Source organism: Chaetura pelagica, unplaced genomic scaffold (genome assembly GCF_000747805.2).
Source record: "Chaetura pelagica isolate M959 unplaced genomic scaffold, ChaPel_1.0 scaffold83, whole genome shotgun sequence".
Classification (NCBI taxonomy): domain Eukaryota; kingdom Metazoa; phylum Chordata; class Aves; order Apodiformes; family Apodidae; genus Chaetura; species Chaetura pelagica.
Window position 1 is genome coordinate 4,476,844 of NW_009952893.1, and position 16,113 is coordinate 4,492,956.

Below are 16,113 nucleotides of genomic sequence, written 5' to 3' on the forward strand. Positions count from 1 at the left end.
CTTTCCCTATGAAAAGAAGCTTTAGTTCCTTTGGAGAATGATGGATGGACAAATTAGCTGAAGTCATAAAAAACATTAAACTGCCTCAATGAAAGCTGTCATGCTAATTATTACAAATATTAACTGATACTGTAATAACATAATAAAATCTTGATTAAGTCTCTTATTTAGGCCTCTTCAGAACGAGTGTTTACTGTACCCCTCTGACCCTTGTGCGTCAATTTAACCAGTTCTAGAGCATTTGTGTTGTAAGTCTTTTGGGCATGGTATGTGAAGGAGGCATTAAGAATGTCAAGGAAATGTGCATGTCACCTCTGCTGTTGGGGTTGCATGCCAGCAGAAGAAAAGATGGTGCTAGTGATTATAAAAGGCAAACATAACAGACAACTGTTACTGTTTTCTAGATGTCAGGCTTGGAAGTTGGGAAGAAAATCTTTGCCATTAATGGTGACCTGGTTTTTCTGCGACCCTTCAGTGAAGTGGATTGCTTTCTGAAAGCATGTTTAAACAGCAGAAAGCCCCTGCGGGTACTTGTGAGCACTAAACCACGGGAGTAAGTTGTCATTCCTTTGGGTGAATTTTTACAAACTACAGTTGAAGTGAATTTTGAAAGAGTGGTGGAACTTCAGACAGCACTCCTGTAAAGTTATTTCAGATGCGGTATCTTTCAGATGCTTTGTTTAGTCAAGCAATTTGTTCTGCTTTGAATTTGTTTTATTACATTTGTCAGTCAGCAAAAGTGAAACAAAAGTGCTTTAGCTCTTCAGCTCTGTCACTTTCAATATATGCAAGAACTCCAAGTATAAATGAAGTTTCCTCAATTATAAGGACAGTTTTGATCACCTATTTCTCACTGTGTTTAATAAACAGCTTCTTCTGTCTGGGGACTAGTTGTTGGTTTGACAGAAGTTGGGCTCTGGTTTAATGGGCCCCTTCAGTGTGTGTGCTGGTTGTGTAATCAGCAGGAGCAAGTGAACAGCTCCCCATCTTTATGTAACATGCATTTCAGTACACAGTTTTGACCATTCCTACCTGAATGCAGTTTTTGTTATGTAAAAGAAATACAAAGTGAGGCCTAATGGCTGAGTGCAGTATATATGCAAGTGAGCACAGGCCTTTTAACAAAGTGAATGCAGTTGTTACTAGTCTATATATAGCAAAGAAAGAGCAGAATAAGAAAACAGTGGTCAGAGGAATTTTTGATCAGATTTTGCAGGATAAGGAGGAACTATCCTCTGTTACCAGTTAGCACACACAGAGTGCCTTGGGGATGGCCCCTGCTTGGCAGCAGAATGGAGACATATTTCTCCTATCAATAAGGAAAGCCATCTGAAGAAGTACAGAAAAGGGGAGAAGAGCAAAGAAAAAAGAGCATTAAGGTGGTTGTCTGGACTGCTATTCAAAAAAACCCAACCAACACAAACCCAAGCCCCACAAAAACAAAACCCAAACCACCCCAAAAAAGTCGATTAATAGCATTGTAGCAAGCATAAAAGCTATATGTTCGCCCTATTTTAATATAAATCTTGGTTTAATTTCTGACACAACTTACCAGTGAAAGAGTGGATGCATTTTGTGGTTGACAGAGGTGATCTAGTGAATGAGGAGTTCAGAGGAATTGAAGAATTTGTTTCTCCATGCTGCCAGCTTTTTGTCAGGAGCTGCTGCTAGCATAGTGGTGTTGGCAGAAGAGACACGTTTCTCCTAAATTCTTAGCCTAAACTGCTAGTGGTGGTCTTCCATAGCTCATTAGTATGTTCAGAATTAAACCATATAGATTGTATCCACCTTAGTGAATATGTAAATATACTTAATGATGCTATACTTAAATGTTTCAAATGAAAATGTATTAATCTCAAGAATATTCCAATATTTAAAAAATACCTGTATATACACATCAGTGAGTCTTGGATCTCCACCTCTGCTGATATTGTCTCTGAATGCCAAACATTACAAATACCACCAAAAAATGAAAGTACAAGAAATTATGCAATTATATTATTAAAAGCTACCTGTAAAACAAGTTTATTACAGTCCAAATGTATTTTAAAATTACTTTTCAGCATCAATTTGAGTTTGTCTGCTTTTACACTGGCAAATGGTGCTCAGGGCAAAGATCCCTTAAATAATGACAGAGTTGACTCAAAGTAAAGGCTACAAAGTTGAATCAGTGCACTGTTATGCATGACCTAACTAGGTCTGGTAAGTGCTAATGCAGCTGTGTTGCTTTTGCTGGAAGCTGAGCTGCTATCATGTGGATATGCTGGCTTACTTGGAGCGAGCTCAGTCTTCATTTTAAGGAGTAGATGTGAATTTTGATTCTCAGAACTGTATTTTTGTAGATTATGTTTGTCAGCAGGTTTATTGCTGTTGCCCTTAGGCCAAGTGGGAGTGTAGCACAATGTGCTTAGAACTTATAAGACCAGTAGTAGGAGATTCTTGCTTTACAAAGCTCAGAACTTTATATAGCTGCTCAGAAAAACTGCAACAAAATATTTTTTTCAATAACACTCACCAAGTAGCCACTTAGATATTAACAAATTGTAATAGGGATTAGTCTCTACAGTCTACTGCAGCTCATCTGAAATGGCATGCCATCATCTGTGGTCCCCAGGCTCTGTCCTCTTGTCTGAGAGACTGCTTGCCTTCACTGGGCTTTCAGTGTTGCTGTGCTGTGGCAGTTTACTTAAATCACAGTCCCTTTGGGAGGCATTTTAAAGCTATGCTGGTGCTTTGGTTGTAATCAGCATATTGAATTTCCTTGCAATATAGCATTACCTTCCTCTGATTGGTTTTGCTTTCTCAGCTTGCTCCTATTTCTGATGTCAGTGGTGCAAAGTATCTGGAATATGAATGATGCTGAGTCTGAAACCGTGAATTGAATGAAAGTTTGGAATTTTACACCCTTGTAACCTACTTTCCTTGAATAACAAAATGCTACCCTTTGCTACATTCATCTTGAATCTTTGCTTGTATCAGGACAGTGAAGATTCCTGACTCTGCAGATGGACTTGGCTTCCAAATCCGGGGCTTTGGCCCATCAGTTGTCCATGCTGTTGGGAGAGGTAAGTCTTAAGAGCTGTCAGCTGTAGCAGTAAACATGCATTTAATATCTAAATGGCATGGCTGAAATTAATAAAAATTAGAACCAGTGATTCAGCTTAGATTTTTTGCCCCCCAAACTGACAAACAATAAAACAATATTAAATAAAACCAAATAAGATTATTTTGTGTTTTTACACCTAGTACGCATTGGATATATTTTTTTTGTTTGTATGCTTGCATATGATTATAGGAAAGTTAAGGTAGGGTTGTGCATTCTTTACAGATTAGTGGATAGCAGTGGATGCAAAATCACCTTCTCCAGTGAATTGGTGTTGGGCACCACTCACTTCCTGAGCCTTAATTTGTTAGGTGGCTGTGTGGTTCTGCCATGTTCTGAAAACATGTTACAGAGCACGCACTTTTCACAAATCTTTTCACAAATCTTTTCACAAATCTTTTCAAGCAGGCTAGTACATAGTCTGTCTTGAAAATTGCTGATGTTTCCTCTAAATAATATTTTGTCCATTTTGTGGTGTGATTGTCAAATCCATAACACAGTACGTTCTTAACTGGTGCACTGTGATAAAAGAAGCAGAAGCATTCTTTTTTGCTGTTGCATGTTGTTAATGGTAGAGCCAGCTAGCTCTGTATTTTCAGCTATTGTGGGGCAGTTGTGTCCTTTTTCCCACCCGTTGTAATTGAGGAATTTCAAGTGGACTGATCTGCAAAGCAGACAGATTTGAACAGAGCTTGATGAGGTTTTTTTTTTCAGGCTGTGGTGCCAGAATTTAGATTTTCAAGAGTCTAATAAACTACAGACTGTTGAGCTGATGTGATAATTATTTCTGCATCTGGATATCAATTCAACTGCCTATCCTTATTCCTTAAGCACATACTTTATTCCAATTAGTCTCAATGGTATTTAAGTGCTTGCTTGTGTAGTTTGCTAAATCTGAAAGATTTTAAGCATATGCTCAAGTAGGACCTTGGTTTTTTTGAAGTGAGTTTGGATTTTGGGATTTGGGGTTTTTTTAGATATTTAGTAAGGCCTATATAAATGTTTATTTTAAAATCCTTTTTTTCTTTTGAGGAGCATTGCAATAACTGGTAATAGTGTCATTTCCAAAGACTTTCATTGGTAATGGATTTAAAATGCAGCTGTAATCTAACTTGATAGCAGATGAGAACATAAATTTGAGATCTCCTATTCCAGTATCTTTGTCTATTTTGATTAAAGCTGTAATAATTGAGTTGGTAAAAAAGATAAAAAGAAGAATAAGATCCTTGGAAATGTCTTTGGATTTGGATATTTCACTTAACGTTTAAGAAGAAGCTCTAGTATGCTCTGATACTTCTTTATGAATTGTCAGAAAGTTTTGTATGATAAATAGAGACACCTGAAGCAGTCAAGAAGCTCATAAGGTTGGGGCATGTAAAGTAATTAAAAATAGAATCATAGAATAGTTTTGCTTGAAAAGCACCTTTAAGATCATAAAGTCCAACTGTAAAAGTGGTCTAAGATATAATTAGTGAGTTTCAAGCTAGATCCTTTTTATCCTTTGAAAATCCTTTGCTTTAAGACAAATATTCCACATTTTTCATGTTGCTAATCAACATCTCTTTTATAAAACAGCCTTTAGAAAATAGTCTGCTCTCTTTTTATGGAATCATTTGCTAGGGAAATATATTTTCTTGTAGTCCAGCTGACTGCAGAAGCATCCTGTCAGGGGAAGTATGTAGTACTCTGATTAAAAAAATCACTCTTTTAGACTGTAAGATTTAAATGAGATGTTTAGGAAAAGAAATCTGTTAACTGTGTGGAGTATTTTAATAGGAACTGTGGCAGCTGCAGCAGGTCTCCACCCTGGCCAGTGCATAATCAAAGTGAATGGAATTAATGTCAGCAAGGAGACTCATGCAAGTGTTATTGCTCATGTCACAGCATGCAGGAAGTACAGGCGGCCAATGCAGGTATGTCTCACTTGGAACCCTTGCAGATTTTCTTCTAAATATTATTATTTGGGTTGAAGTAAGCAGTGTGGTGTGTATCTCTGTCCACACACCTGTTGTGTTTGAGTGGGGTTAATGGAAAAGCAAGGTGAATAAAAGTGAAGGGGAGCCAGTTGAATTAGAAAAGCTGAAGATTGCTCAATATGTTGCTGATGTTCAAAGTCTGTTTAATTTCTCCATTGAAATAAATCTAAACTTATAGCTATTTTTTTTTAAAGGTGGTATTTTTAAAGGACTATTTCAAGTTTTTTAGCATTTCTATGCAGAAAGCATTGTGAGGTATATTCTCATCATGATGGAGAGGGATTTACACAGCTCACTGCGTGCTCAACAGCAGGAGAATGCAATGCAAAAAGCTGATCTTCCAGAATTTTGTAGCACTTCAATGCAAAGAGAGCAGAGTTCACATATTCCATCCATAAAAGTCTCTGTGTTCCAATTGCATTCAAATCTTAGGAATAAACATACATTCAAATGATTCAACATTTCCATTTTTTTAAATATAAGCCTGCAGTTTTCATTATCTTTTTTTGCATTCATGTAGGAAAAAAATCTCAAGTTTCCAAGACTTAAATTTAAGGAAGCAGACCAAAACCAGCTGGATTCTATAATGTAATTTTTCCAAGTCCATGCAAATTTTTCATCAACTGTGAACGAATAGAACTAATTAACTTCAGAAACTCTTCCAGAGCATGTTAATTGAGAAGTAAAATCCAATTAAAATCAAGAGTGAAAACCTTCTCCCACAGCTACTGCATAGATAAGAGATAAGAATTGTAATAGTTAGTTAGAACTATGTAATGCAAATACAGTCTTTGCGAAAATGTCTGGATGTTTGTATTTAAACTCTAATGCAGAACTGAAGTTGTTCCATAGCCTATCAAGATCAAGCTCACCTGTTCTTTAAAGTAAGATGTGCTCTAGTAGAGAGAGGGTGCTTTGTGCACTGGTAGAGTAAAAGATAAGTTGAATTCTCTAAAGCAGGTGTTTTCTCTCTGTATATTACTGTAGAGTTCCTATAAATATTAGTGACATCCAAAGAGAATTTAGTTTTGTTGGCTGGCATGAATGCCTTGACATACAAAATTACTCTTAATTTTTTTTTTTTTTCAATCCACTTGCATAATACATTGGAGTACATAACTGTTGTTCTTATATAGAATATTTATTTCAATCCTAAAAAGCAGCTGATCATAATTCAGCGAATCACAAATAACTCAAATTCCCCAGACTGACAAGAAAACCTTCATTTAGGATGCAGTGCTATCAAATGCTATGGGAGAACTGTCTAGACTGAAATAAATGGCAGTATTCCCACTGGTGTTAAGACAGCTAACATTTCATTTCCTATTCAGAAATTTGGGATTTAAATTATTTGGAAGGTGTCTATGAATGTGGTTTTCTCCTATTTTGTAAGTACAGTAGCCTATCATTTAATTAACACAAATATTGCAGTCTCTCCTGTCATTGGGAATTGTGTAATTGAAAGGGGATCTTTTTATCTTGCCTCTATATTCCACTCCTCAGGCTGAAGAGTTTTCCTGCTTGCCCGGCGCTTGGTTTCATTTCAGATTCTTGCAGTGTGAATAAACATGTAACTTCTATTGGACAGTGTTTATATTTTTTCTGTCTTGTCTGGATAAAGAAAATGGAGAGCAGATTTTACTGCTTGGAATTATGATTTCTTTGCAGTGATACTAATCGTGATGTGACAGATTAGTCCTTTGTTTGTGCTTCTATAATGCTTTTGGAGAATACTGCTCCAAATCATGTTACATTGCATCTTGTGTTAACTTTTGAAAGAGGGACTTCCAGTTTAAGTAGTTAGTCCTAAGTTAAATAGTGAAGGGATCTTTTGCCATAATATGCATCTCCTATTAGAGATTGGCATGGCAGTCTTAATGCTGCCAAACAAACCACTAAGACTCCATAACTAAGCAGCAAGCTTTTAGGTGTAGCTGCAAAGAAGTGTGGGTTTCAGAAGTGTTTTTATTGATCAGCTTGTGCACAGCTGTCTTCCAACAATTGACACATTGCTCTGAAAGTTTAGATTCCTTATTAAAACATTTCAGTGCTATTGAGGGAGAAGTAAGGCATGGATGAATCTAAGAAACCTAGGGAGAAATATTACTGTAATAATAGAAAAAAATAGTTATCTGTGATGGATTAGATAAGATAGCAACTTAATATTGTATATTATCAAAGCATAATTGATTGTAAGTTACATTTTGTGTGAAAATGGTAACATTCAGATTAAACTTTTGCTATCCTTACTTAACTTTGAATTTTTCCACAAACTTATTTTTAAAGTTGATACATTCAAATTAGTCATAATCGTGTCATTTATTCTGCTGTAGCTGTTGGAGAGGAAGTGATTAACTGACTGTCAAGCTTCTTTTGAAGTGTAAGGGGAGAGACATACCATGGCTTCTTCATAAGTTATATGACCAAGCCACTGTTCTTGTGCTCGTGTCACTCAGTCACATAAAATTCTGGACTACTGGGAGTAGTTCTGTCTTGTTTTGGGGTTTTGACAATCTGGAGAAGAAACGAAGAATACCTAGTAAAATAACTGCAAATATAAGTAAAGAAGTATTATTCATACCAGTGACACATGGGTGACAGATTAACTGGACATACTATATCTTTGGTTGGTATTTCCTAGTATTTGCCAGCAGATTTGTGGACACACAGTGGACTTAGGAAGGCAAAAATCTGTTCCCTTTATTTTTTCTTTATTTCTTGTCTCAACTATTTTTCAATCTGCAGTTTAATTTGAATTGTCTTAAGTTATTTTTGGCAGAGATATGAAACTGATGGATGGCATACTGTCACAAATTTTGTACTGTCTCATGATGGTATACTATACTCTGAAATAAGTTGAGAAGATGCTTCAGATGGTTTTAGACAAAGCCAAAATTCTCTGTAATTTTCAAAATACTATTTTCAACTGGGAGCTCAGAAGGCAATAAAGCTGAATAATATTCAGGGAATGAAAGCAACTATTTCATGTTTGGGAGCAGAGAAATGAATTGCTATCAATTGTACTCACAAAGCTTTTCCTAGCTGTCTTTTTTTGTTGTTTTTTTTAGCAAGATTCTATACAGTGGGTTTACAACAGCATTGAAAGTGCACAGGAGGATCTTCAGAAAACAAACACCAAGCCCTCTGGAGATGATGGAGGAGATGCCTTTGACTGCAAAGTGGAAGGTATGTGATGCTTGTCTTGATTTTGTTGTTGCTCAGAACGTTGTGTAGTAGCAGGGAAGATACAGGCAGTGGTTTTGTTTTTAGAGGTGAAATTGCAAGCAGAATGCAAAATGCATTTTACATAAGGTTTTAATTTTTGATGTCTTCTGAAAACATACCAGTTTTTTTGAGATTATTTTTCATTTTGAGAAGAAGCTTCTGTGAACACTTCAGAGGAAATCTGTTCAATTTTCATTCCTGGGGTACATAATCCTAGGAATTGATTTATTTTCACCACTAATAATCATTTAAGGCTAAATTAGATACATTAGTCACTACTGTATGAGAAATAACAAATCAGCTATCCTTCAGATTATTTTCAGGCAATTAACATTTAGAGAAATCTGCATTCATATGCATCATGGTAATTAAAGAGACAGTTAACGTGAACTGTATTTATGTTCTCTGGGTAAATACTGATACTGCGGTTTCATTTCTAAATGTTGACACTTTTCATGTTCATTTTCTTCTAGTTCATTTCAAAATTCTCAGTTTTCCATTTTTTGTTGCTTTCTTGTATCTCTGGATTATAAATTAGATTGAATTAGTCCCCTTCAACAACTGTCTATAAAGAGAGATTGCTGTGACTTGTCTGTTTATGACACTTCAGCAATCTAATATTTTAGTGTCCGTAAACCTACTGGTGTTCAGATTTTTAAATCATTCATCTGATAGCTGGATTTTTTGATGAATGCTTTTAAATAGAATTACCAGAATAGATCTGTTCCTAGAATGTTTGACTATGTCCTTTTTAGTTTTTTTAATGACCAATCCTTCTCTACTGATTTGAATTATTTTCTTTATTCTAGAAGCAATTGACAAATTTAACACTATGGCAATAATTGATGGGAAGAAGGACCATGTTAGTCTCACTGTAGACAATGTTCATCTGGAGTATGGAGTGGTCTATGAGTATGACAGTACAGCTGGAATAAAATGCCACGTGTTAGAAAAAATGATTGAACCAAAGGGATTTTTCAGCTTGACTGCAAAGGTATGAAGCAATTTTTGTAGGTATTAAATATTACTACGCTTAATACCAGTGAGCAACCTCTGCCTTTTGCTTATTCTTAGGATTTATGTTATTCTTAGGATTCTATGTATTTCATTTAATACTTTATCCCTTTATCCCTCTGACATTTTTGAGGATGATTGTGCACTTAGGAAGCAAACTTTATACAGTGAGCCTTTAAACTGGAAAACTGTAAAAGAACTTTCAAGTCTTCCATTCCTTCTGCCCCCTGCCTTTTTTCTTAATTATCAAATAAAACTTGAAAGAAAGTCAAAGACTCACTGAAACATCAAAATTTGGTGCAAGTAGGCTGTAGTTTCCAAAAGTTGTTTGAATTCATCATAATTGCATGTGCAACTTTTAAAATTGGTTTCAGTAAAAGGAGAGTAGCACAGCATCTGTCTTTTCTGTGTCTGACAGTAAAATAAAGCTGTGCATATACAGGCACACACATTGGCAAAGTCACGGAGGAAGACAGTAAAGAAGTGAAACTTTACAGTTTACTTTGGAAGTTCGATTTTGTGAATATTTCCTACTGGTGAAATCTGTTATTGCTATGAATGGGATGTGAAATTTTTCATATGTACCTGGTACTGTTTTACCAGATTGACAAATGCCATACGAAAGAGCTGTAATACAGCTCTTTTCTTATGTTTTTTTAAAAATCTTTTCACACACATATGCATTTTAGCAAAGTAAACTTAATAAGAAGATCAAACTTTTGGGGAGTGTATTGATATCTGCAAATTTCTTCTGTTGTTGTTTCCATCAGAAGTGTAAACTGAACTGCTAATCTGACTGAAATGGCTGAGGCATGGGTACATGCTCGTTTTCCCTGACTTCATTTTGATGCAAGTCAGGTTAACAGACCTACATAATGAGGTTTGCACCAACATAATGAGACTTGCTAGAGCTGGTCTAGTCAATGCTTGAAGTCATTGGCCTGAAAGGTGTTCATTCTTGCTGTAATTGCAATTTTGTATAAAATGTTGGATGTATTATTTCCAAACTGCTTAAGAAATATTTCTTCATTGTTGTACTTAAGAAGTACTTCTACCACATTGATCCTGGCCTTAAATAATGCAGTTTCATCACACTTAGTATTTAGGCTGGCTACTTAAATATTTATAAATTATTAAAAAACAATAAGGAGATGTAATATGACTATGTTATAATAATATAAAGTTTATATCAAGTGATAGTGGTCTAAGTGATCCCAGAGGGTCCATGGGCAGAATAATCAGATCCTTTAACTAAAACACAATAAGAAAAATTGTAGTGTCACTTCATCAAATATAACTGTCTGCAAATGGTTTTAAATACTCTAATACATTACCTTTCTGGGCTTTCAGTGAGGTCTTACCTTTCTCTCCATGTTCTTCTTTCTTTGCTGTGTATTCGTTGTTGCCTTGCATTTTTAAGCATCTCTATTCTGCATCACATGCAGTAGAGAAGTGAAGTAACTGGACTGCTTTCCTATATTGTGCAAATTTTTGTGTTAAGAAGGATTGAAACTGTGACTGGGGTGTTAATTAAATGCTGTAGCAGAAGAGTGAAAGGCTTTCCTTAATTCATTTTTTTCTAAACTCCTTGGTCAAGATAAGAAACCATATATTGCCTCTGTGATGGTGGATATTATAATAGTGAACTTCTGCAGGTGAACTACAGATATGTGAGCTATTATGGATTCATGCTGTATGTGTTCTTTGTCTCAACTTCTTTGAGTATCTCTAAAATGTGACCCTTTTCTTATTTAGGTGCCTTAATCTAAATTTTGGGTGCCTGTGCTAGGAAGTTATTACTCTAGCTTCAGAAGAATGGCTATGTACTCCTGTCATCTCTTCAAGATGCCTATTTTCAGTTTTATGTCACCATAATTTGCTGGTACTGTTGCCATCACAGCAAGACTCCAGTCTTTACTGGGCAGTATAGCTTATTCTGTTCCTTATTTCTTGTTCATATGTGCAGAATATATAGGAGGCTAGCACTCAGTTTTCTTGTATGCTTTTTCAATGTCTTGGTATCACTTATACTGCCAGACCAAGGTTTTGTTACAAGTAATGGATTCATTCATCAGCATGGCATAATATGTGCTGTTCAAGTAAATACAGCAGATAATGTATTTCAGAGGAGCCGTGGTGATTCCATTAGTAGGAAATTAGTAGAAAATCCATTATAAGACAATGTCATGAGAAGAAAAATAGAAGAGGCTTATTAAGGGTATAACTTATGCAGGGGATAGATTTAAAGAAACGTCTTTGCTTCCCAGGTTTCATTAGTTGTTATGCAGCATCATCTGTGATGGTGAAAGGCAATGATTATCAGGCTTTTCAGCTTTAATTATAAGGGATGATAAGTGAGGGGTTAAGTAACAGGTTATCTTAGACATCTTATTTCATAAGTACTGCTCTTGTTTTTATTATCTTAGATCCTCGAAGCACTGGCAAAAAGTGATGAACATTTTGTGCAGAGTTGCAACAGCCTCAATTCCTTAAATGAAGTGATCCCCACTGAGCTTCAAAGTAAATTCAGTGTCATTTGCAGTGAGAAAATTGAACATATCTACCGAAGAATCTCTAGCTATAAAAAGGTAGGACTGGCATTTCCTAAGCTGGGTGATATTTGTCTTTCAAGGGAAAAAAAGAGGAACGTGGTAAAGTTTGAGTAACTCTTCAAAGTGTCTACTGCAATGACAAAAATATGGCTGAAAGTTTAGCTATTTTGAGGTGTGAATGCCTAAACTGAGTAACTGCCTATATTGTTTTCAAGCTGTGCTCTTTATTATTCCTTTTCTAGACACTGGGTAGATCGTATCCTTTCTTGTTTGCTGTGTTCAGTTATAGATACAATCAACTTGGTATTTGCTACAAAAGGCCTATCATTCTTGTAAATGCCTTAAACCAATACTCTAGTGAATTTGCACGTTAACCAAAAATGAACCAATAACAGAATTGCTTTTTTCCTTCTAATGCATCTTAATTTGAAATACCAAATTGCTACATTTTTATGCATCTTTTATGCCCTTCAAATTGGTGTGACTTTTTCTAGCATGTCTGTTAATAGCAATAGCTCTGTAAATTGTTAGGTTAACTTGGGTTAATAAAACATTATAGCAAGGAAAAAAGGAGAAGGTACTGACTTTCTTACACTTGAGATCTAAATTAATGAGATGTGCATTAGTAAATAACCCAGAGTATAACCTCTAGTGTATTTATTTATAGTTGTTGAGCTAAGTAGAGCATAAATGAATCAACTACTTGTCAGTTTGTTAATGCAAACTTTTTTTATCCTCCTGGCTTCGGGTCCCATGCAGCCTAATCTTTGGGAGTTTGGAACTAGTTTGAAGTAGGCCCAAAATGGTTACGTAGAACTGCCTCTGCCCTGTTGAGGATATGACTTGTGACATTTGCAAACTGGTCTGTCCTGTGTGTTAATATGCAAAAAATTGGAAAGGAAAAAAGAAAAAGGAAGAAGAAGTTCACATACACACAGAGCACACGCAGCTCTGAAAGGTGCATGGAAAAGAATAGATGTTTTACTGTTTTTCAAAGAATATGGAGGGAGAACTGTAAGGAAAACCTATAGCTTCAGTAGGGTGAAGGCCAAAAAGCAGCTTTCCAAAGACTTTTCATTGTGCTCTCTGACTGGAGTCCTCAACTGAGGAGTTAAGTCACAAAAGGCAGCGTCAAAAGGATTCTGATACTGCATCACCAAACATCCGATCTCTCGGTTGTTTGCCTGAGTCGTAAAGCTCTGTGTTTTCAAATTGATTAAAGATCAAAATAAATTTCTTTTAACAATAATAATAATGTATTTAGAATTTGAGTAGCATGTAGGTGGTTTGTACCTTTCCTGTAGCCATAAAATTTGAGCATGATGTACAGTCTCTTGACAAGAGGCCAAGAGAATAAATGAAATTTTCTTGTGTTCTGCTGGATATGAAATTAACAGCCTTGGGGAAGCACTTGTACTTTTCACAGTGCTTATGCTGTCTAGAAGTAAATATTGGTGATACAAACTGAACTTTCAAGCTCATCTGCTCAAAAATCAGTAGTTTCATGGTTACAGCTTTTAATGACAATTAGTAATTCAATGAATTTCAGGAATAGATACGTCCTTTTCTTGGCAAGGTAAAGGTAACCATAGTTACAGGAGACTTACAGAGTGCCTGAGCCCAGCTTGGCTCCTTGTTTCACAGTGAAAGTTTGAATTCTCTAAATAGAAACCCTCTAGATTTCTGCAGTTCCTACTATTATTATTATCAGAACATTTTGCTCATAATAGACCTCAAGTCCAGTGCCATGAGTCCCAGATGTTTCTCAACACATCTCTGAAAAGAATTTTGGGCCTGACTTATGACCTGATTAAATCATAGCCAGGCATTTGGTCTCTCTGGAGCAGGATGTGTGGGAGATTGATATGTGAAATATGTACTGCTCGCAGGAACATTTTCATCGTCCAGTGTCCTTAGTGCCCTTCTTAACTATTTGTACATTCTTCAGCCTTCAGACAATTCCATAATTGGATTTCTTGTAGCTTTCCAGATCTTATTCTGATATAAATATTGAAATGTAATTAATCAGTCAAATGTTCATCAGGCTGATGCAATATAACACCAAAATAATCAGAAATTTAAATTCCAGCAGAAAAACCTGTTATTACTCAAAAGGGACATACCTTTGTTTAACTGAAGTGTTAGTCAAAACTTGACAGATTGAATTTGTACTGACGTTTATTAGGGAAGGAACTTTGCAAGTTAACTTTGAAAATATTCCTATGCATGAATATGCATATGCTGTGCTCCATAGCTGAGGTAGGTCTGTGCAATATTTTGACTGGAAAGATACTGTGATTAAAATACCAGGGACTTGGAACTGATTACATCTTTTCCAGAAAAAAATCTCACTTGAAAACAAACTTCACTGGAAAGGACACATTTTGACAAAAATCCTACTTGTGACTGACAAGTCTCATTTCTGATGGGAGTGCTTGATCTCATTACTTTTATGATTCTGAAGTAGGTGTATATTATAAGAGACATATTTAGAACAGTTCAGTCTTAGCCATTTTGGGTTGAAATAATCTTGTCTTAAAAAACAAATAACTCTAATCTTGTTCAAGAGTGTGCACAAAATTTCAAGTGTTACAGTGAATGAGATGTGGCCAAGCACTGTATTAGAATTAGACTGTAAAACAGAGGGGAAAAGAAGGTTTATCATTGGTGAGCTCTAATATACATGGTTGAGAAGAGGTAGTGGACCGGCAAAGTCTGTAAATATGGTGTCTGCAATTTTTATGCTCTAATGTTTACGAGCTTTGCAGAATCACTTGAAATCACAGAATGGTTGAAGTTGGAAGGGACCTCTCAGGTCTTGTCCAATCCTGCTGCTCAAGCAGGGCCACCTAGAGGTAGTTGCTCAGGGCTGTGTCCAGATAGCTTTTGAATATTTCCAAGGAGAGAGATATTACAACTTCTCTGGGCAAGCTGTGCCAGTGCTTGGTCACACTTATGGTGAAAAAGTATCTCCTGATGTGCAGAAGGAACCTCCTGGGCAGTTTGTGCCCATTGCCTCTGATGCTGTCACTGGGCACCACTGGAAAGAACCTGGCTCTGTCCCCTTTTCACACTCCCTTCAGGTATTTATATACATTGATGAGATCCCTTGCACCTTTTCTTCTCCAGGCTGAACAATTGCAGCTTCTCAGCCTTTCCTTATAGGGGAGATGCCCTAGTCCCTTAAGCTGAATGTTCTCCAGAAGGCCCACATCACTCTGGTACTGGGAGCACAGACCTGGACACAGCACCCCAGGTGTGGACTCACCAGTGCTGAGCAGAAAGGCAGGATTATCTCCCTCCACCTGCTGGCAATGTTACTCTAATGCAGCCCAGGAAACCACTAGGGAGGACTTCATCCTTCCTGGATATGAAATTCATAATTCATAGCTTCAATTTCTGTCTTTATTAGAGGTTCAGACAAAAATTTCAGAAATTTTTGCAAGACATGGGCTTGAAAACATCTATGTCAGGAGGCATTTATACATGTCATGTGCAGTGCAGCAATGGATCATAGAACATTTCCAGACTTTCACCCCAGGAAGACACCTAATATTATGTTGCAAGGAAAATAAGTTCTATCACCTTGTTACATGGCTATTTAAATAGGTAAATATAATTAACTTCAAAAGACAAACCATCAAAAATATAAAACATTTTTTCTCTTCCTTGTAGAGAAAGATGGAAGTTCTGAAGTCAAGGCATCTGAAATCAAAGATGACTGAAATATTTTAAACTCTTGTTTTCTAGTCAGGTACATGAGTTTTGTCAACCAAGTGCTGAAGCACCAAATGCTATTAATAAAAATCTTGTTTTCTTTTCACTTCTAGTTTTCAAGAGTGTTAAAAAACAGAGCTTGGCCTACCTTCAAACAAGCTAAGTCAAAGATTTCACCACTTCACAGCAGTGATTTCTGTCCAACTAATTGCCATATCAATGTGATGGAAGTGTCTTACCCTAAAACCTCAACTTCCCTTGGTAGTGCTTTTGGGGTACAGTTAGACAGCAGAAAACATTCTTCCCATGAAAAGGAAAATAAAAACACTGATCAAGGTAAGTCAGTTGAACTTGAAAGAATTACTTCCAATTCTTCTGATATAAAGTCTTAAAAGGTAATTTGTATAGGTTTGTGTTCCAAATATTAAAATTAAGGACAAATTTTTATCAACACCCCTATTTTTCATACTTATATTTATTTAAAGCATAATAAACTCATCACAATTTTTCAGTATCTTTTTTCCCT

General features: G+C 36.1%; 1 protein-coding gene across 1 annotated transcript in view; it reads left to right on the top strand.

The window, feature by feature from the left end:
• Positions 1 to 16,113, top strand: part of PREX2 (phosphatidylinositol-3,4,5-trisphosphate-dependent Rac exchange factor 2) — a 182,658-nt gene that overhangs the window by 96,850 nt on the left and 69,695 nt on the right. Inside the window, exons 20-26 of the mRNA XM_009995562.1 lie at positions 405 to 553; positions 2,980 to 3,065; positions 4,880 to 5,016; positions 8,148 to 8,265; positions 9,114 to 9,298; positions 11,745 to 11,906; positions 15,701 to 15,923. Of these exons, the coding sequence (XP_009993864.1) occupies positions 405 to 553; positions 2,980 to 3,065; positions 4,880 to 5,016; positions 8,148 to 8,265; positions 9,114 to 9,298; positions 11,745 to 11,906; positions 15,701 to 15,923 (1,060 nt within the window). The remainder of the gene's footprint in view (positions 1 to 404; positions 554 to 2,979; positions 3,066 to 4,879; positions 5,017 to 8,147; positions 8,266 to 9,113; positions 9,299 to 11,744; positions 11,907 to 15,700; positions 15,924 to 16,113) is intronic.